Genomic DNA, 22,853 nt, shown 5'->3' on the forward strand with positions numbered 1-22,853 from the left:
TTAATCAAATGCAAAACTAAAATAGAACCAAATATAAAAGAGCAGGAGAATTCAATCATTGTAAATAGATGGGTTTAAAATATGAAAGTACAAATAGACAATAAAGATAGCATAATGGTTAATGAGAGGATAATGTTTTCACCCCTCAGCTCGTAGAGAGCTGAGATGAATACAATGCATTAGCCTACCTTTTTTCAGTAATAATTCCTGAAAAACACCTATTGCTAACTATGAGCAACAGAAGTCACTAAAGATATCATTTACAAATCACATCCATAATTACAGAGCAAGGATCCTGTGGAATAAAGCCCAAATTTCCATTCGTGTAACAGTACGTATTTATTTGCAGCTTTCATTAGTATTCTAGATCATATTGTCACCAAGAACTAGTTCTTTGTGGAATGGTGAAATGACAATTAACAGAACTATAGAAGCCCCTTGATATGCTGATAAATTGCACCCCCAAGTGGATACATGCCTTATGGATCTCTGACAGTTGTGGTTTTTTGCTTCTTTTTTGCAATTTCATAAATACTTTTTGTAAAGTGTTTTTAAACTCTCAAGTGGAAAGCACCGTAAGGGCAAAGTATTATTATTACTGAAAGATATTTTACTTTGTCAGCAAGAACTTTCTCAACTTTTTTTTTCTGGACAGCTGTGGTAAGGACAATACAACTTTGCACTTATACAGCCTTTCCAAACTATGGGTCACATTCTGTCTTTTGGATGCATGTGTACGACTTGTGTAAATCAGTGGGCGCTCCATATGCATGTAATGCAGTGTGGAATGTGCCCATATACATAGCACAACTTGAAATAGCCATGTTTACTTTATTCACAGATGTCAAGTTTTCACAGGACTCTCCTTTAGTAATATTTTTTTGCATTGAAACCATACTTCCATCTGTCCCTGCTTCGCCAAAGTTGGCAGTCACATGATCTGTAATTGTGTATCATAGCTTTTCTTTTTTCAGTGCTTAATTTGTAATGAAAGTTGTGCTGGGGCTCAAGCAATTAGGTGTCCTGGGCTCAAGCAATTTTTTTACATTCATAACTGATGCAAGGCACACAGACTATGAACTGCCAAGCCTAGAGGAGCTGGGGCTCAGCTCTGCTGCAAATTAAGCACTGCTCCTTCTGTCGTTATGTGCCAGTTGTTGCCACTCATCCGCTCACTGGAACCAGTGGGGTACCCTTCCATCCTCCTACTGGTTGCGTTTTAGTGGTACTGCATGTGTAATTTCTAGATTGTATCTGGACAGCCAACGGTCATGTCGGGAACGATATAGATCTGCTTCTGTAGTAGTTATTGTGCTGGAGAGAGAATTGCTGCGCCCGGGAGTACACGTGGGGCATGAGCCCAGTGACGCCCTTTGGAAAGTGTAACATTTGCTTCCACGGACACGCAGCCCGCTAACGGGTGGGGTGGAGATGGGAGAGAGCTGCGGCCCCAGCCTGTCCTTGCCCACTTTGCTGCGCGAGTGCCTCCAGCTGCCCCTGCTCTCTACCTGTCCCAGGCCGCGGAGCTCACACGATGCCTGCAGGGACCCACGGGGCAAGGGAGGAAGATCCTTGCGGCCTTCTCCCTGTTTGAGCCCACCCTGCCCCGGAGCGTGACCGAGCCCACAGCCTATAGCTACTAGGGAGCCTGGGCGCGGCCTACCATAGGGCAGTTTGACAGACTGGCTCCGCCCCGCTCCCTGGGCGGGGCTCTCCTCCACGGGGCTGGCTGGGCAGCGCACACAAGACACCACGTCCTCCAGCCACGCAGTGATGTACAAGAGCCGCTCTCGCTACCAGAGCTAGCCCCGCCTCCCGGACGTCGAGGAGTTCCTTCTCAGAGCGAGGCTGCGTCTGACACAGGGGCGCCGGAACCCGGAAATGGAGGGGGTGGTGGCTCTCTTTGCGAGCGCAGCGGCGGAGTTTAGCGGCTGACAGGCAGCGGCGGGGGAGCGCCGGCCCGGGGCAGGTGTGTGCTGCTGCATCCGCTGCTGAGCGGCGTCTCTGCGACTGGCAGGCGGATCCAGTGGGGCGAGGCGAGCGCTTTACGCCCCCCGTAGCTGGAACGTCGCCCTGTCTGGAGGGGCGGGTGAGCCCCACAGCCTGCTGGGGCCCGGGACGCGGTTCCGTGGAGTTGGGGCTCTGCTCCTGTTCCGAGGCAGGGGGAATCGGGGACCCCCCGCAGGCCCCGGAGCTGGGGGCAAGGGCGCTCCCGTCCCTACCCTGGGGCCGAGGGACTGTTCGGCTGCCTGGGAGTGAGGTGGAGGGCCCCTCTCCCCCTCTGTCCTTGGGGACCGTGCGGCAGTGACCCCAGCCTGTCTCTTGGGGGGTGGAGAGAGACAAAGACTCTCAAACGCACGAGGTTGCTCCCCGCATCCTCAGCTGAAGCAGGGACGTGCGGGGCTGGGGCTTTGACATTTGGAGGCAAAATAAACCTGCCACCCGAAATCTCTTCGCCAAGCCACACAGGAAGTATCACGCTGCTGTTCTGAAGGAGCACAAAACTCCCCAGTCCGGATGTCAATAGGAGAATGCCGTATTGAGCACAGAATATCTGATTGGTTGGCCTTAACGTAAATGCACCCGCCTCGAGTTCAGCGAGTGTCACCCAGCCAACATCAGTGTGAAAAGTGCACAGTTAATAAGGACAATATTTAATGTTAATGATGCTGCGTTTTCGTTTTAATTTTGTTCTGGTTCTGAAACGATGCTGCAAAGATCAAAGCAAATCTGTTTAAGAATGATATCTTGAATCTGTCTCAGAGCATTTCACAAACTATAGGAGCACACTCTTCAGCTGCCTAATAAATAGATATTATTTCATTTATCAGTGCATAGCAATGTTACATGATAGGCTAGAATGGGAAGAGACTAGGTTTTAATAATTTAGTAAATGCTTAAAGTATGCAAACCAATTAAAAGTAAATAGAAATTGTATATAGTGTTAGTAAGTAAATGACATACTGTTGTGTCCCAAGTGTAATTATTAATATTCTTTTACAGATTATGAAAATATTCTGATCAATCGGTTTAAAAAAAATTCAGAACTGCATTAAGGCTTCACCATAAATCTTTTTGGCTGCTTATGAAGTTTCTGATATTGAAGCTGCACTATTGAAATGAAGAAAAGGAGAAAGTTCCCTGGAAATTTAAATGAGAAGCTACATCTTGGCCATGAGAAAAATATTTCTGATGGGGTTCTTATAGTAGATTCTGACCAAGAAACTGTCACCAAATCTGCAGAAGTAGCTATTGCGGACCAACTTGAGTGTTCCCAAGAACTTCCTCCATCACCAGAACAAAGAAAACTCTTAAGTTCACTGCAGTATAATAAAAATCTACTTAAATATTTAAATGATGATAGACAGAAACAACCATCTTTTTGTGACTTACTTATAATAGTAGAAGGAAAAGAATTTAGCGCACACAAAGTTGTTGTAGCTGTTGGCAGTAGTTATTTTCATGCTTGTTTGAGCAAAAACCCAAGCACGGATGTTGTCACACTGGATCATGTAACTCATTCTGTTTTTCAACATTTGCTTGAGTTTTTGTACACATCTGAGTTTTTTGTATATAAAAATGAAATCCCTTTAGTGTTGGAAGCAGCTAAATTTTTAGACATTATAGATGCAGTCAAACTGCTCAATAATGAAAATATTTCCTGCATACAATCTGAAGCGGTAACTGAAAACCCAATACCAGCTGAAACTCTCAATGAATTGACTGGTAAACTATCAAATAGTCACCAGTGCACTTTTTGCAGTCGAAACTTCTGTTACAAGAAATCCTTAGAAAACCACTTGGCTAAAGCTCACAGGTCCCTTCCACTGGAAAAAAAACATGGTTTAAAAATGGTTGAGAAAGCAGACTTTTCTACCAGAAGATCTACAAGGAACCGTAAATGCCCAGCTAAGTTTGATAACAGTGATAACGAAAGCAGCGATGTGTCTGACAGCAAGGAAAAAGTCCATTCTGAGAGAGAAATATCTGTTAAAAATGAATGTGAAGATAGTGGAAGTGACTGCAATGCAGATGAAGAGGGTCAGGAAGAAGATGAAATACCAGATGAAGATTCTGATGCTGAAGAGCAAAGTAAAAAAGAACATAATGATACTGAAGTGAGTCCTGAGCCAGTTGATTCAGTAGGAAATATTCCTGAAGGTTTAACTCCAGTAATCATTCAGAGTAGTAGCAAAAAACTATTGCAGTGTCCCAAGTGTGACAAAACATTTGATCGAACAGGTAAGAGCAATTAAAGTTTTGTCTCCTTCCTCTTTACCACATGGTGGTACTTTCAGGTGGAAAATAAACTGAGTTCTTTCTGACTTTTATGTTTATAGAGAATTAGTGTTTGTCTGTTTGCTAAAATTTAGTATGAAGTGCCAGTCCTTATAGATCTTGAAAATCAGAAATTATCATTACTGTAGCACTAAAATTAGGAAATGAATTAATAAGAGTGCTATTTTTTTTAAATCCTGCAAATGACAAATCTCTCTTTTCCCCCAGTCATGGCCCCAATTCTTAGTATATGAAAGAGGCTTGAAGATAGAGTGCAGTAACTTATTAGTAGAATGGAAGGTAAATTGTAAGAAATCTGAAACATGGGCTTGACTTTCCACCAAACTGTCCAACTTTAACTGATTAAGGTAGCTGACTTTTCTGTTGGAGCTATAGTATATAAATGCTACATAAGCAATTATTTCTTATGATAGAAACACTGTCTGCTCAGCATGTGACTCCCTGATGATGAAAACACTTGCATGTACAGTTGTAATTCATAAGCAATATAGATGAGGTCTGTTTCAAAATGAGCCTGGTGTGCTTGTACAAATATAGTAACTAATTTTATAAGATGTTTTGACATGTCAAATAGAATAACACTAAACTCTCACTTCTAGATTTAAGCTAGGTCTGATTGCAATATTAAGTGGTCTTGCCATTAGTAAATTTTAAATTTTGTTGAGATCTGAAGGCAGAATTTTTCTTGTGTGGTTCACTAGTAATGGTGGTTACTTAATTGTATTTTTACTTACAAGACATGATCCATTGAGATTTTGTCAAATTTAATTTTATACCACTTGTTGAGGGACGTGCTGGCTGAAATTTTAGGTGTGGGATAAAATAACACTGCTTTTATAGAGCCAGGTTAAAGTCTTTTAAATCACACGTTATGTTCTGGTTTAGGTGTGATAAATGTTCCTCCGGGTATCAAGACAGCACTTCAGTCTGTACCCAAAGCTTCCCCACTATCTTTCTAAACCAGGGGTCGGCAAACTTTCAGAAGTGGTGTGCCGAGTCTTCATTTATTCACTCTATTTTAAGGTTTCGCGTGCCAGTAATACATTTTAACGTTTTTTAGAAGGTCTCTTTCTATAAGTGTATAATATATAACTAAACTATTGTTGTATGTAAAGTAAATAAGGTTTTTAAAATGTTTAAGAAGCTTCATTCAAAATTAAATTAAAATGCAGAGCCCCCCCGGACCAATGGCCAGGACCCAGGCAGTGTGAATGCCACTGAAAATCAGCTCGTGTGCCGCCTTTGGCATGTGTGCCATTGGTTGCCGTCCCCTGTTCTAAACTGAGGGTCAAATCGTGCCTGCCTTATTCACATAAGCAGTCCTATTGACCCCATGGATTTGGCTCTGAGTTTTTCCGTCTCCATAGATATTTTTCATTTCAGCTGGGATAGCTAATGTATTTCTAAGCTTGGATTATGAGGTGCTGAGTCTCCTCAGCTGATTGTTGAAGTCACGGGAGTTATGAGAGCAGCATCTCACGAGATCAGGCCCTTTTTAATACCACTGTAAATTTTTATCATCCTGAGATCTGAGAGTTTATAGTCATTATATGGAAAAGAAAAGCTGACTTATGTGTTTAGACATTATAGCGAAATGAGCAAGCTTGCTCTGATGGTATTTGAATTTAATCATTAAGGCAGGAAACCATTTTGGTTTCAGACCTTTCTTGTAGCAAAACTTTATTAGCTAGATACTTGATAGCTTTTATATAGTGCTCTTCATCTTCAAAGCACTTTACAAGCATTAACTAGTTGATCCTAACAACAACCTGGTAAGTATTATTATCCACATTTTACAGATGGGGATACTGAGGCAGAGGTGAAATGAGTTGTCCAAGGTCACAGATTATATAATAATAACTATTCAACATTTTAAAAAAAGGTGAGATCTCTCTTTTAAAATAAAAACTTGTGGAAAATTCTCTGAATTTGGTAACAGTTGCTGTTGGGTTTTTTTGATACTGAAAGTCCAGACTACAGAGCCTAATAGTCTGAAGTTTTTTGTTTTGTTTTTTTAATGAAGTATTTTGAGTGATAGCACAAAGTCAAACTCTTTTTCTCTTTGCACTCTTGTATTTTAGAGCCCCAAAACTTTTGTGTTTTAAAAGGGGGATGGAGGAGTGGAAGGAGGAATAAAAATCTTTCTTCCATTGGTCATTTTAAGAACCACAATACACTTCTTTCTTTGTTAATAGAGTGTCCAAAAAGTAGTGTCTAGGTGTTCTGACAGAGAAATAACCCCCTTCCAGTCCAAGGCCCTGCAGTTGATTCCACAAGTGCGGACCCATATTGCAGGATTGGGGTCCAATTTTGGCCAAGTCATGAATGAGAGTGAAAATCAGTGTAAAAGGAATGGAGGAGAGATTATTATTTTAGTATTGTTGTAATGCCTTGGGACCCAATCATGGATGAAGTGCGAGGGTCTCTATTTTTCTTAGTCTTTGATTATACCAAAATAAATGACATGACGGTCTGTTTTTAAGTTTCCAAACTGCTCCCTATTTTGAAAGAGGTACTTTGTGAACTGGGTTATTTAAAAAAGAAAAGGTAATGCAACTCTCATTAGTCTAGGATAGATAGTGCTTTACAGAGATCAATATGTAGGCTCATGTATACAGGATGTGGTAACAGCATACGTGGAGTAAATATAAAACACATTTTAAAAATAGTGACGATTAAAGTATTTTGGGAACCTGTATTTGATTTATCTATACAATCCCTATAAGCTACCCAGTGAAACTCAGTAAAATAATTGTTCGTATGTATGTGGAATATTCCTAGACCTCTGGAGGGTTGGCTGAAAGCATTTAGTGCATGTAATATACAAGGACATCCTGGTCTGTGTGCTGTGAATCAGAACTGTGTAAGGCCCCGTGTTGTTTTAGGCTTCAAAACACTGAGTGGAGATTCTAACAAAAATAGAAATGTACTGAAGACGATAAAGAATGTAAGTTAGTTTGCCAGTCAGTATGTGTCTTTAAGCAGACTGCAGCTGATTGTTCTACATTAAACTAAGATTTTATTTTTTAGGGAAGCTCGAGATCCATACCCGTGCGCACACAGGTGAGAAGCCCTTCGAGTGTGATATTTGTCATCAGCGCTATTCCACAAAATCTAACCTGACAGTTCACAGAAAGAAACACAATAATGAAACAGAATTTCATAAGAAGGAGCACAAATGTCCATATTGTAATAAACTTCATGCAAGCAAAAAGACCCTAGCAAAACATGCAAAGAGGTAAGTATGAGCGGGATTGTCTGTTACACTTCTGCATACTGCATTTTCCAGCCCCAAAGCTGTGATAGATTAAAAACAAAAAACATTGGAAAACTATTTAACTTTTGGTTTCTTTCTAGAATTGTTTTTAAAATTGCACCTCTTTTAACAGGACATAAGAATTAACAGCAGTAAGTCACCTTCCATATAAGGTGGTATAAGGATAAGTTAGTCAAAGTTTGTACGACACTTTGAAAATGGAAAAATTATATATAAAAAATTAGGGTACTGTGAAGTGATAGTGTCACCATAGCTTTCTACTATAAATTTCAACTAGCTCAAGAAAGCTACTTATTAAAGTTGATGCTCTCAGTAATTATCACCCTTTTTTAGGTAAGATTGTGAGTTTTTTCCAGCAAGGCAAATCTGATAATATCCAGAATCCTCCTGTTTCCTTGATCCCTTTCAGTGTGTTGTTAAGTTGGGCTTGATGCAGGGACAGCGCTGATTTTGGTGGCAATGAGAGATCCTCTTGGTGAATGAAGAAAATCAAATGTCCATGCAGAGTCTTAGATCTATCAGATACACTTAATTCAGTTATCAGAGGGGTAGCCGTGTTAGTCTGAATCTGTAAAAAGCAACAGAGGGTCCTGTGGCACCTTTAAGACTAACAGAAGTATTGGGAGCATAAGCTTTCGTGGGTAAGAACCTCACTTCTTCAGATGCAAGTAATGGAAGTGAGAAGAAGTGAGGTTCTTACCCACGAAAGCTTATGCTCAAGAACCTCACTTCTTCTCACTTCCATTACTTGCATCTGAAGAAGTGAGGTTCTTACCCACGAAAGCTTATGCTCCCAATACTTCTGTTAGTCTTAAAGGTGCCACAGGACCCTCTGTTGCTTTTTACTTAATTCAGTTAACAGTGAAGTATTTTTATTTTCCTGTAGACCCCGGAAGGGATATATTCATTTAGTGGCTCTGTTCTTTTTAAGAGGACCTCTAGAGTGGTGTAATACAAATGATCTGGCCTATGGACTAGCATGAGGTATTGCAAGATCACTTAGTCAATTTTTTTTTTTTTTAATATGCTATGTCTTCAGGATTCCAGTGTCATCAGCCTGCTGATGACAGCTTTGTCAGTTCATTGGATTGGAATGGTAATGTTTGACTGGCTTTCATGCTATACAGCCAGATTTGAGGCCTGCATCAGCTTAAGCTGGGTGAACTTCAATTTAGATACAAATGGTAATGTTAGCAGTCTGTATTTATTTGAAAAGGAAGTGGGTAGAATGTAAACTGGGTTTAAAATCTACATTAGAGCTGTCCAGGGCCATCTGTAAATTGTATTCCTAGTCTGGTTTTGGGCAGATATAAATATATTTGAAGTTATACCTATATTGCCCTGATCTTAACTTATGTGGTTGAATGCATATAACTTCAGAATCTGTTATATCAAGCAATAAATATTTCATATACTTCATATTTGAACAAAGTTTCTGTTATGTCAAATGTGGAGATAAGTAGATTTGGAAATGACAAGAGCTGCACGCTGGTACTGCTTGCTATGCTAACTAGCGTGCGTTAATATAAATAACATAGCAGTTAAGAAATTTATAGCTAACATTACTCATTTTCACTGATCTTTCCTCCTAGGTTTCATCCAGAGAACGTACAAGAATTTCTTTCCATTAAAAAGACAAAGAGTGAAGGCTGGAAATGTGATGTAAGCATTAGTTTGATTGTACCAAGAAATCAAACAACTCGAGGGTTTTTTCTACTGTTTTTTTTTATAATTTTTTATACAGAAATTACTTGGTTTAATGATTTAATGAGTATTTTATTTTCATTGCACTATTCACCATCAAGTCTCAATAAGCTGTGTAAGCCATAGTGAAAGTTAATATTTGTGTTGATCAGGTTGATATTATTAAATACTGTATTTTAGTGTGTGCATAAGACTGTGGCTGTATAGAAAGTACCAGATTTCATTTTACAAAAATCTGTGGCTATTAAAATAGGTATGTTTGCATATATTTCACATTAAATAGGAGTTGAGTATTACTAGCAAAAAGACAAAAATAAAGCCAATACTGAGAAACTAGTGGAATATCTTAGCTTTAAAAATGGGAACAAAGAGGACACTGGGAAGTTATAGACCGGTCAGTTTAACTTCTATGCCTGGAAAGATCCTGGAAGGAATTATTAGCCCAGTTTGCAAATACCTAGAGGATAATAGGGTCACAAGGAATAGCCAGCATGGATTTGTCAAGAACAAATCATGCCAAACCAACCTAATTACCTTCTTTGACATGATTACTGGTCTAGTGGATAGGAAGAAAGCTGTAGACATGATGTATCTTGATTTTTAGTAAAGGTTTTGACACCGTTCCAACTGATGTTCTCATACACAAACTAGGGAAATGTGATGTAGATTAAGTTACTATAAGGTGGATACAAAATTGGTTGAAAGACTATACTCAGAATAGTTAGCAGTGGTTGTCTGTCAAACTGGGAGAATGTATATCTAGTCAGGTCCCGCATGGATCAGTCTTGGGTCTGGTACTATTAAATATTTTCATTAATTACTTGGGCAATGGAGTGGAGAGTGTGCTTATAAGATTTGCACATGACACCAGGCTGGGAGGAGTTGCAAGAATTAAAATTCAAAATGACCTTGAGAAATTGGAGCATAGATCTGAAATCTACAAGATGCAATTCAATAAAGACAAGTGCAAAGTACTACATGCAGGAAGGAAAAATCAAATGCACAACTGCAAAATGGGAAATAATTGGGTAGGTAGTAGTACTGCTGAAAAGGACCTAGAGTTTAGAGTGGATCACAAGTTGAATGAGAGTCAAGAATGTGATGCAGTTTCTAAAAAGGCTACTATCTTTCTGGAGAGTCTTAACAGGAATGTCATATGTAAGACATGGGAGGAAATTGTCCTGCTGTACTTGGCATTGGTGAGGCCTCAGCTGGAATGCGGTGTCCAATTCTGGGCACCATACTTAAAGAAAGATGTAGACAAATTGGAGAGAGTTCAGAGAGAGCAACAAAAATGATAAGATTAGAAAACCTGCTCTATGAAGATTTATTTTATTTTTAAATAGGCATTTTTAGTTTTGAGAAAAGACGACTGAGGGGGACCAGTTAAGTATTCAGATATGTTAAAAGGCTGTTATAAAGAGGACGGTGACCAAAATTTCTCCACGTCCACTGAAGGCAGGACAAGAAATAATGGCAGTACACTTCTGATTTCTTTGATCATAATCATACACTCCATACGCTGCCTATAATGTATATTCTTGGAGGTGCTCCTGCAGGGGATGACAAAAAAAGTAACGTAATATGGGCAAAGTTTCCTCCCCCCCCCCCCCCCCCCCAATACTTTCTCATTTGGCTGTATGCTGATACCAATTGAACAATAATCAGATACCAATATAGGCTTTAAGTGCTCTAAAAGTATTGTGCAGACCTCCCAAATCTAGCTTTAGATATAAAGCCATAGATGCCTTTTCTAGGTTTCCCCAAGAAACTGGGTATCAATAAAGTAACAATTTAGTATGAAAGTTTTGGCTGTGTGATTTCTCTCCCCCCACTCCCCACACTTTCTTTTCTTTTCTTTCTTTTTTTAAAGAGGCTATAGAAACATACCTGAGTTTGTCTCTAGCTAATGTTTGACCAAGTATTTTGTCATTTTTAGATTTGTAAGAAATCTTTTGCTCGAAGACCCCATTTGGAAGAACACATGATTCTTCACACTCAGGATAAACCTTTCAAGTGTACCTATTGTGAAGAGCACTTTAAATCCCGGTTTGCAAGATTGAAGCATCAAGAAAAATTCCATCTTGGTATAAAAACCTCCTTCTGACATGCAAACAATAGATTTGAAGTAAAACAGTCTTCCTCCAATGGGTGCAGAGTTTGATTTTTTTTTTTTCCTTTGCTCTTGTTAAATATTTTATTTTATTAGATTTCTTAAAAGCTTTTGAAAGCTTTAAAAAAAAAGCTTGATACTAATTTTTGATTTTTTATTAAACTGCAATGATATTATTTTTTAAAAATATGCATCCAAATAACTGTACTGTGTACAAAATCCAGTGTTGGACTAGCTGACTGGGAAATTCTGGTTATGATTAAAGGCGTAGGTATGTTAATCACCTACAAAGTACGTGTCTTGCCAGTTCACTTAATGATAGGCAACACTGTTATACAAATAATAAATAATTCTAGGAGGGAGAAATAGCCCGTGAGTCTGGAAACTTTAATAAAACAAAATCCAAAGATATAAGATTAGTATAAACTTCTAAAGATATTCAAATTATTATGAACTGTTCAGTCTCTTGTACTAATTTTCTGATACCATAGCAACTGAGATATGAGGTTTTAGAGTGATAGCCGTCTTAGTCTGTATCAGTAAAAACGAGTCCTTGTGGAACGTTAGAGACTAACCAATTTATTTGTGCATAAGCTTTCGTGGGATATAACCCACTTCATCAGATGCATGGAGTGGAAAATACAGTAAGCAGGTATAAATATACAGTACAGGAGTTGCCTTACCAAGTTGGGGGGGGGGGGTCAGTGCTAATGAGGCCAATTCAATTAGGGTGGATGTAGCCCATTCCCAACAGTTTACAAGAAGGGGTGAATATCAATATCCACTTTGATTGAATTGGCCTCGTTGGCACTACAAAAAGTAATTTTCCCTTTGTTGATATTCACCCCTTCTTGTCAACTAGAATAGTTTTAGAAGAATCCAGGCGGATTCACATCATGGTTGTATATTATTAGTACTAAATTGTTATGTTTTTATGGTAGTTGTACATGAGTTCAGAGCATTAGATTATCAAACTTAAATTTAATTGTTGACACATACATTGCAAAAAATACTCAAATACTTAAATTTTACATACTGAAAAATGTGAGGCATGTTATAATAATAATTCATTAAACTAGCCTTTTTGTCTTGTAGCTTGATTAAGGCATGCATCAGTGACCCAAAATATACATCTGTTTGTGACTTAATGTAATTACTTACAACTAATAGCAGTTCTGGTTATTTTCTTTCAGGTCCTTTCCCGTGTGATATTTGTGGTCGTCAGTTCAATGACACTAGAAATCTAAAACGCCATATAGAATGTACTCATGGGGGGAAGAGAAAATGGGTGTGTTTTATATGTGGAAAATCAGTCAGAGAAAGGTAAGAAGGAATATCTCAAAGCTTGGCATAACATGAGATTTTAATATAGAAAGTAAATAGCTTTGAGGGTATAAAATCCGTTAGTTAATTTCAGAGGGTTAATAAGCCAAAGAAGCAGTATCTCTGCCACAAACAACATATGCATTTATGGTATTATTTTAAGAATGAGTGGAGAGCAGAGGTGATTGACTGACTGCAAAACACCAAATATAGAAGACCTATTTGGGACGTCTGTTGGCTGTATTGGAATTTGCTGCATTATGCAAGAACATCTTTCATTGGCTACATAACTGAAGAGGGATTGAGATTTTTCTGTGACCGGTACATTGCTGAGAGTGATAATGAGAACGGGAAAAAGAGAAACAATTTATAGGAGTGGCTGGGGGAAACCTGGAGAAGTTCTGAACTTCTAAAAAAATATATATATATATAATTCTCCTCTGCCATTCCTGCCCCACTTCAAAATAAAAAAAGTAATGAAAGATTTTAGAAAATTGATTGGAAAAGCTCATCTTTATATCCTTTTCATTTCCTAAATGGAGCAAAACTTACTGATTTCTAGCCGTGTGCAATTTGAAGTTCTAAAATCTGGGTAATAGCCTCTGCCATTATTGCTATGGTTATATATCTTTATCTTTATCATGCATATAGTTCCTGGAATGGCAGATGCTTAACTTTTAATGCAGAACACAAGCATTTTAATATTGCTGGGCCAGTGGATGGCTCCTATAGAAACTGTATAAATCTGTACAAAAGTAGGATTCTTGTTCTTCAGGGGTTAATGCTTAACTGATTGTATGAGAAACCTGGTATGAGGGGTGTTTTTTTTTTTTGGTTTTTTTTTTAATGAAACAGCCTTTCCACATAGCTGTGCAAAGCATCTGAGCTAACCAGGCTGTCGTTTTTATTTTTATTTTTTAATTTTTTTTTAAACCCTGATATTAGTTTATATTTGAATCTCATGTAAAAAGGTATACTTTTTTCCCTTTTGGAGAAGGTAATTTTTATTACTTTCTTGGTTTGACATAAATAATCTCTGCTTTTAGTCATTGGGGCTGAGATGTTCCACACATCTTAAGAGATCATACATTGAAAATTTCTGAGCTTGTGTATGTTCCCTATGGACTCATTCCAAATAGCTGACCGCTCCCACTGAGTACTGTTGGAAGAGGATCTGGCCCCAAGTGGGACTAGTTTTGTTAGGTTTTTTTTAAGCAGATAAAGCAGTCAAGCAGAACACAAAAAGTGGAACATCAGTGCCTCTTAAAATTATAGAACTGAAGGGCATGTACACATTTAAATAAAACATGTACAAATATAATAACAAGCCAGTACATAAGGTACAAAAGCCCAGCAAATTTTTCAATTCCCAGTAACTCATTTTTACCTTGTAACACAAGCTGTTGGTAAAAAAACAACAATTTTGCATTAACTTAGGTTTATAGATTTTAGTGTAGTTGTATATGTGCACAGAAGTAAATATATTTGGAGTTACTGGTTTCAATAGCAAACTTGTTATGCTATACAAAGCACACGGGATCTTTTCAGTAGAAGACAAATACGCAGCATTTATTGAAAATACAACAGTTAGCATATGCTTTTACACACTCACTCTCCTGCCAGTTGATGTTTATAGTTACCAGTCTGTTGTAGCTCGAGTCAATCTAATGGCCAGTTAGATTGAGCACGAGTGTGGAGCTGGGCTCTTGTCGGTCACGAGCCGATGCTCCGAGGCTTTGCAGGACTGAACCCAGAGTTCCATGGCAAAACACCCCAGCTTTATAGTTATAAATTCCCATTTGAGTCCATGCATTTTGCAATGTCATCCTGTAATCATTAGTCCTTAAGTGGTGTTATCATTTGATGGTTATTGTCAGGCTTCCCATCATTACCTTCTATTTGTTGTCTCGCCTTTGGGGGTGCCTGACTCACCTCGTCAATGTTGCTAACACGTTTAGCATTGGATACAATGGATATTTTCTGATTGTCTCCTGGTCTTTCCAAGTCTCTCACTTTTTCTTGACCATCTGGACATTTGTGATGGCTTTCACACCTTATCTTTTCCTGATGCATGCATTCCTCATTCACACAAACAATCTCTTACAGAAACCTTCAAAGGTATACCGACAGCAGTATTGTATATTCAGCAGAATACACTGTAAATCAAGCCTTGCTAAATCTTATAACTAAAACAATTCACATTGGGGCTTCAGGCCCTCAACATTCCTCTAATCTCCTTAACATAGATACAATACAAGATCCTGTCTCTTACTTACTAAAACCTTAAAACAAAGAAATGTATATTTAACTAGAGTCCCTAATTTGTAATACGTATAGGAAACCACAGTATACATTATAACTTATCCTAAAACAAAAGGGTGACCATAATCCGTCAGAAGGATTGTTCTGGTCGGTCATTCCTTTCTGCTATTCAAAAAGGGTGGCTGACTGGATGAACTCAAATCATACATTAATTCTCATGGGACATTATAAAATCCTGCTCCTACAAACTTAAAAATCACAGTACTTCTAACTGAAAATATTTTACCTATTACTGGTAACATCTAGAATTACTAATTAAAAGAAACTAGAGAATTTTTTTTCTTTCAGACAGCTTATATATTTGACAGCACTTTGTGAATAGTCAATTTCACTGTTTCAGTTGTATAGTCAATCAGTTCCCTCTGTTGCCTGAGTGGGGTCACAAAGTCACAGGAAAAGAACTAGAAAAAGAAAAGAGGAAATTGGCGGGGCTGCATACTTTCACATTAGTGAGTATGTGAATTAGCCTTGCAGTGAGGACTATAATTTTGATTTTTCTTTTTTGACTTTAAACTACAGATTTGCAGTAACTTTTTTGCATTGAATTTTCTTGTCTTTATATAAGAAGCAAAGAGAGGTTCCAGTGATTTCAGTGATACACACACAAATCCAGAACTTTTGGGTGCATGCAGTGAACCAATATCTTAGGATCAGGCTGAAAAAGAAGTTGGGCTGGGGAGGGATAAGCCATCATTAAGACACAAATTGTCAATAACAGTGGGGACAATATAGAAAATATTAGCAAAAACCAATTTTTTTTTTTTTTTTTTTTTGTATAAACATGCATTCCTTATGTGCTTTGATATAATGTGTCCCTTGAAGAGTATCTTGTTTCCAGAACAAGCCTGTGGAGAGAAGATTAGACATGACGAATGAAATTCAGGAACTTTATTTGTTCATATTCTCTATAATTTAATACAAATACTTGAGTATTTAATCCTCTGTTTACCTAAAGTGATGCATCAGGATTAGAGAACATGATTCCATCTACACTTCAAAGTAGTAGTAACACTGAGTTTCTAAAACATTACTTTGTTTTTTTAACCCAGAACAACTTTGAAAGAACATTTGAGAATTCATAGTGGGGAGAAACCTCATCTTTGTAGTATTTGTGGGCAGAGTTTTCGTCATGGAAGTTCCTACAGGTAATGAAGCAGATTCTAATTCTGTTTAAAGAGATTAAGCTACCACCTTCTAGATGGTGATATAGAGAGATCTCTCTCTCTCACCCTTTTTCCCACAGACCTTGAAGAATTACGTTGATAATGTTTGATTTGGGTTTCCAATACGAGTAAACAACATTTTTAAAAATTGTTTTTTAACTTAAAGAAATGTGGGGAATTTAGATTTATATTTGTGTGTAAAATCCTTTTTATTTTTAATTATCTAAATTTGGGTCTTAAATTACATGACAGAATCCCTTTCACATACTAAACATATCACAGTTTCAATGACAAACTTCAAGAAACAACATGTTTGCATTGTTCTTTTCCTCAACTATAATACAATTTATATTGAAGTTGACTTCTTCCAGACCTTATTCAAAATTTGAATAAGTGCTGTTTGGGGCGGGGGGGGGGAGGGGGAACCATGGCAAGTAATGTACTGCAGTTTCCATGTTCATGTTCGTTAAGGTGAAGCTATAATCTAAAAAGTAATTAAAAAGACATCCTGAGTTCTCAGTGACTTCCATATTAAGTTTGCCTAGCTTTACAAGTAAACAAGAAAAAGCTATTGCAAGCACTGCAAATTTAATTTAGGATTTGAAAGTAGAGCTGTCTTCTTTCTGACTCATTTAAGAACAGTAAATGATTCTGCAACTGGAAGTTATTTAGTTGTGTGAGCCAGAAAGGAATCCAGCTCATATTCTACAGCTGTACTAGTTGTGCATGCAGATCTGTTGAGGAAGATGCTATTTTTATAATGACATTTATAACCATAAACATGTTAAATTTGAACAGTGAAATAAATTTCTCTACGTATTAATATAGACTTCATCTACGAGTTCACCATAATGACAAAAGGTACGAATGTGAAGAATGTGGGAAAACGTTTATTCGGCATGATCATCTAACAAAACACAAAAAAATACACTCAGGTAGGCTATATCTTTAGAAGCTTGATCAAAGTAAGTAAGAGTGAGCAGAATATTAATTTTGGATGCTTATACTTTTTTTTAAGGTTTTAATAGGAGTGGTATTTAAGCCTATTACAAATGTTACTTATATCACTTTCAGTGTCCTATGGTAGGGTTTATTTATCTCTTCAAACACTTGCGAAGTTTAAGAGTAGAATATTTCCTCTGTGTTAATAGAGAGAGCTGAGGGACAGTCAAAAGGTGTAACATTTATTTATTTATTTAAAAAAGCAAATGTGATAAAAGAGGATTTTTTTGAGTTAAGATTTCTTTTGTATTAGCAGCTGTTTGAAACATTAACACCGTAACACAAACGAAGCTGTCATTCACACAATCTCTGTCGAAGTTTGCATCCTGATCACTTTAATATAGAGTACAAATATGGGAAAATGACACTTCCTCATTGTGGATTGGTAGTTAGGAAATCCTACATATGGGGAGAATCAACTCTGAGCACAGTAAAGCAGGAGGAAGAATAGAAGAAAGGGTTTTTAACCCTCCTCCCCCCCCCCCCCCCCCAAGCTATTTTGCATCTTGAGGCAAATGGAAAGAGGATCAGATCTGTAGAGGAAAAGAAAGGTTGGAACCATTGGGGATTTCTTTCTTCCTCCAAAACAGGCTCCTAAGGGAATATAAGATTCCCCAGAAGGTGGAAATTGCTTTCCAAAACAGTGTGAAGATATGAAAGTGATCAAGGACTAAACTTTGCAAGCCCTTGTTTGAATAAAACAGCTTATTTAGTGTTTGAAACCCTAACACCCGCTATAAAACAAAGAAATCTGTGAAAACTCAGATACCAAAAAAAATCCCCTTTTCTACTCTATTTGCCTTTTTTCCTCTAGAAAGTTACTTACTTTGACTGTCCAAACTCCCTCTGCTTACATGAGAAGAAATATTCTGCTACTTTGTGAAAGATCTCAAGATGACTCAAAAGAAACATCAAGACTTTTAAACAACATAAAAGGTAACTATTGAAAATCAGAAAAAAGGATTAACATTTGTATGTAGCACTAAGTTCTTAAAACTGATTGTTGAAGTGGCAGTGCAAGAGACAGAAGTCCTACATTTACTCCAAAATTTAGGCTTTTTTAAGGCTCTTGGAGCTTGGATTGTAAAAGGTGGAATTTCAAGCCTCCTGAAAGAGGGTGAACTTTTGGTCATTCTCTTGCCTCTCCGTCCTCTTCTCTCTGTGGCAGTATGGGGTAATGTCCCCCAGCCATGAAGATTAGCTACCATGTAGGAGGAAGAAGAGACCAGGGAATGAGGAACCAAAAATGAAGAGATGGGTAAAAACTACATGTCTGCTTGGATCAGCCCAAGGTCATGAAGTCCTTGCTTTGGGTAATAGAAAATCCTTTTGAGATACGGAAGAGCTTTGGTTGTCTGGAGCCTTTGTACTAAACATGGTTGTACTTTTTCTGAAACTTGAATTCTTGTTACAACTTAATTTATATTTGTTATTGGTCTCCTTTTAAAGGTGAAAAAGCACACCAGTGTGAGGAGTGTGGAAAGTGTTTTGGCCGTAGAGACCACCTAACTGTCCATTACAAAAGTGTTCATCTAGGAGAGAAAGTGTGGCAAAAGTAGGTATTTTTTAAAGTTTAAAAATTTAAACATTTCCATATTGTAAATGATGTTGGACAAATTTTCATAAATTATTCTGATATGTGAAATGTTAGTTTTGCCTTTCTCTGTAATTCCATTATGCCAAGGTCCTTGGGTGACCCTAAAGCCAGTGCCAAGATCTGTGTTTTGAAATGGCCATGTAGAAATCATAGCCATCTTGGCAATCCAAACAAGACCTTTTTCATACCATAGTTAGGCTGAATAACCTTAAGTTTTAAAAGGGATCAAATTTAGTTCTTCTGTCAATCTGTAATTTTGTTGTGTCAAAGTTAGACTCAGGACTCAGTTTGTCAGACCGCTCTGTTTTGTTAGCACAGCGCTCTGCTAATAACACTCAGATAATGTGAGCACCATGCAAGATTCAAACAGTCTTATTTATACAGATAAAAGGGTATGAACTAAACAAAGGGACAGAGAGAGCAAAATTGTAAAATTTGCCTGGGGCACAATATGCATATCCTGCTTCCTTATTAACTCTTATCGATCTAAGGCTAATGCTTCACCAATCGCCCTTAAGTGGAGCAATTGATTAACAGATAATGTCTGCTTTCCTGACACCTGGATTGCAGCATTTCTCATTTCTACTTAAAGGTACATACAGCATTCTTTAATTCATTCTATTTCTTTAATATAATTCATTTCACTGTCACAGTTGGTAGCCTGTTGTTTCCTACAACAACTTAATCTAATTACCATCTACAAACTGGGCAAATGACTGAATTGCAAGAAGTCAGTTCAGTAGTCTGTGGGCTCTCCCAAAGTCCTTATACTTTAAGATGGAAAACCAGAACTAGCTTTCAGGACAAACGCATTGCTTTCAATATTTGTTCATATTTTGAATAATTTACTGTAAATCTTAGCTAACAGAAGTGCATAAAATCAATTACAGGGTTGTTTAGCTTTTATTTTGTCAGTACTTAAATTCACTGCCTCAGTCAACACGTTTCATTGTCACTTTTTTCTACCTGGGAGGAAAGGAACATAAACCAGTCTTAAGGCTTGTTTTGTAGCATAACTTGCTGCCAAACTGAAAACCAACTTTGGATGTTGACCTGAAGTATCCTCTCCAGGGCACATTTGGGTTTCAGATGGGAAGTTTTAAATAGATTTGCTATCTGAACACAAAGTACTAGACAACTCATTTTGCAGAGTAGTCTAGAAAATAATCTAGATGGCCCTCTGACAAGGGGATGCCTAAAGGAATTGCCTGTCCCCTCCAGTATGTTTTATATTGTAATATAAATGTAGAGGGAGGAATACAGAAATATGTAACTCTTATACAGTTGGTAGAATCTTTAAAGGCTATGTACATATTTGAGACTTTTTGGAAAAACCTGATCTTCTAATGTAAACATGTTTTCTTCTTTGCAGATATAAAGCAACATTTCATCAGTGTGATGTCTGCAAGAAAGTTTTTAAAGGGAAATCAAGTTTGGAAATGCATTTTAGGACACATTCAGGTAAAACTTTATCTATCACTCTGTGTTACTGCCAACTTGGAGTGATGAGAGATGATGATAAATTATCACAGGACTGACAGAATTCTTCTAATTCTTCAGGCTTTATGACCCTTTAGGGCAGCAGTAGCATGAACTGAGCTCCCTACTGCTTGTTGTATGCCATCCCTTGCTGAGTGTGAATACTGCCCTCTGAATGTAGTAGTCAGTTCTTTTTAGACTTCCCTAGGCAAAGGAGCTTCTGGTTTTGTATGTGTTCTACTGATGCTCATCGTATATTCTTACTAAATTTACTCATACCTTCTACTCAGCCTGGAGATCTAGGGAATACTTAATTTCGGTTTGTAACCTAAATCAGGATTTGGAACCTAACTATCCAGGGGAAAGGTTAGTGTCTTAATACACTCAGCTCTGCATCCTCTGATTCCTCTGCAAGAAAGTAATTGTTCACTAGAAAGACCTAAAAAAAAAAGCTAAATTGAGCTTCTTTAGCAATAGTACAATAACGTGAATGTTATTTCTCTTTGTTAGATTTACTGACTGGTCCCCTTCGTATGCACTTGGCAAAAATCCGAACTAGTTGGATTTGACGAGAATGCTATACGGATATCACTTCAAAATAACTTTTCTGTTTTTACTTAGTGAATTGTATTCTCAGATGCCAAATGTATTTTTTTCCAGTACAGCTACTTGAGAACCATGTTTATTATATAATATAGTCCCCCATCCCCAATGATATGATTTCTACATAGTGATACTTGACTTCACATTTTTATCTATTAATGCTGACTCCTTTTGTTCTACAGGTGAGAAACCATACAAATGTCAAATCTGTAGCCAGTCCTTTAGAATTAAGAAGACATTAACAAAACACATGGTTATTCATTCAGATGCTCGACCTTTTAACTGCCAGCATTGCAATGCAACATTTAAACGAAAAGACAAGTTGAAATACCATATTGACCATGTACATGGAACAAAGGCTGCAGAAGAAACAGTAACTGCTTCTGAAGAAAAAGTAATCTCCTTGCCAGTACAGTACACCCCTGATGACAAAGTTTTCCAAATTGAGTCTAAACCATACATGGATCAGCCCGAAGTTTACGAAACAGAAGTCAAACCTATGCTACAGAATGTACCAGCAGAAGTATGTGTGCCAGTAACACTGGTACCAGTTCAGATGCGGGAACCTCAAGCTGATCTAGTACAACATACCACTACTCTCTCACCCCAGTCTCATGGCATTCTTCCCCCACAGATACAGCAGCCAGATTATCAACGAACAACAGAAATGGCATTTCTGGAAAAATATACTCTCACTCCCCAGCCTGCAAATATAGTTCATCCTGTCAGACCTGAGCAAATGTTGGATCCTAGAGACCAATCTTACCTTGGAACTTTATTGGGGCTTGATACAGCTCCAACTGTACAGAATATGTCAAATAATGAACATTCATGATCGGACCCATAACATTCCACCTAACTTACTAAGCCATTAGCCACCAGAGGACTAATATGGCTACTAAGTTTTTTGTAGTTTATTTGGACTTCTAGTCTTCTGAACAGTTTTGTTGAGTGCAAGGAAAAAATAGATTTGTTTGCATATATGAACATTAAGACACATTTTGATGTATATTTATAGTGTTTCTTGTGGTTTTAAAGACTTTTAAAAATCTTATAGAAGGTCTTTTGAAAACAGGTTCTCAAATACCTTTTAAGAATACTAGCTGCAGCAAACATTAATCCCATACCTGGCCATTAATAAAAATAATTGTTCACCTGTCTGCATCTCACTTTCCAAATAAACCTTTCTTTGGATAATGGAAAAGTATATTAGAAGGGTTATGGCCAATTCATTAGGGTCACGATTGGAAAAGAACATGAAACTAAACCTCTTAATGATCCCTCACCTTAAACTAAAATTTAACTTTATCCCAGACAAACCTGGTTACATTTTTTTTACTGTAATTCATATCTGAATAGTGGAATTATGAATCTGAGACTATAAACAGTACTTGTGCTCTCTTAACCTTGGTTCAATCTTCTAGAACGTTTCCAACATTTGGGCCTTGAAAGGTTTAGAGATGTGGTGATAATATACTGTAACCCTCAGGCAGTAATAAGATTGGAATAGTTCATCCTTGTTTATGAGCACAGAATCAAACCAAGCTGAAGCCCACACTGGTATGCCCATTTCTGCATTACTGCTGTGTAAAGTAATGTAAAAAGCTCTTTTCAGAAAAGTAATTTGCTTAAATTCATTAAAAGATTAATGAAATCAGCAATTATAAATCTTCAGTTGGCTTCTGGAAAAGAAAGTGAAAGGAAGTCATTTGTTTTTTTCACCTTACGTGATATACATTGTATATAGGTGACAAATAATTAGGAAGAGGAAGGAAGATTAGAACATGTAAGGGCTTTAACTATTCTTTTACTGTTTCCTTACTGTTCTTCTAGTGTAGAACCATATCAAATCCACTATCTAGAATAATTTAAATTATTAAATCCCTCAAATTTTCTTCTAAGTGGAGCTCTGCAAATCCTTGGATATCTGCAGATCATTTTTGTGGATTGTGGATCGGATGCGCATACAAA

At 37.6% G+C, this 22,853-nt stretch overlaps 1 protein-coding gene across 1 annotated transcript; it reads left to right on the forward strand.

The window, feature by feature from the left end:
- Nucleotides 1-1,885: 1,885 nt before the first annotated feature.
- On the forward strand, nucleotides 1,886-22,026 carry ZBTB41 (zinc finger and BTB domain containing 41). The gene is made up of 11 exons (XM_065409463.1): nucleotides 1,886-1,969; nucleotides 3,004-4,242; nucleotides 7,330-7,537; nucleotides 9,169-9,238; nucleotides 11,220-11,367; nucleotides 12,587-12,716; nucleotides 16,088-16,183; nucleotides 17,030-17,136; nucleotides 18,653-18,758; nucleotides 20,173-20,261; nucleotides 21,065-22,026. The coding sequence occupies exons 2-11, from the start codon at nucleotides 3,120-3,122 to the stop codon at nucleotides 21,715-21,717; spliced, it is 2,730 nt and encodes a 909-aa protein (XP_065265535.1). The 5' UTR covers nucleotides 1,886-1,969; nucleotides 3,004-3,119; the 3' UTR covers nucleotides 21,718-22,026.
- Nucleotides 22,027-22,853: the final 827 nt, after the last annotated feature.

This window comes from Emys orbicularis, chromosome 8, assembly GCF_028017835.1.
Source record: "Emys orbicularis isolate rEmyOrb1 chromosome 8, rEmyOrb1.hap1, whole genome shotgun sequence".
Lineage (NCBI taxonomy): Eukaryota > Metazoa > Chordata > Testudines > Emydidae > Emys > Emys orbicularis.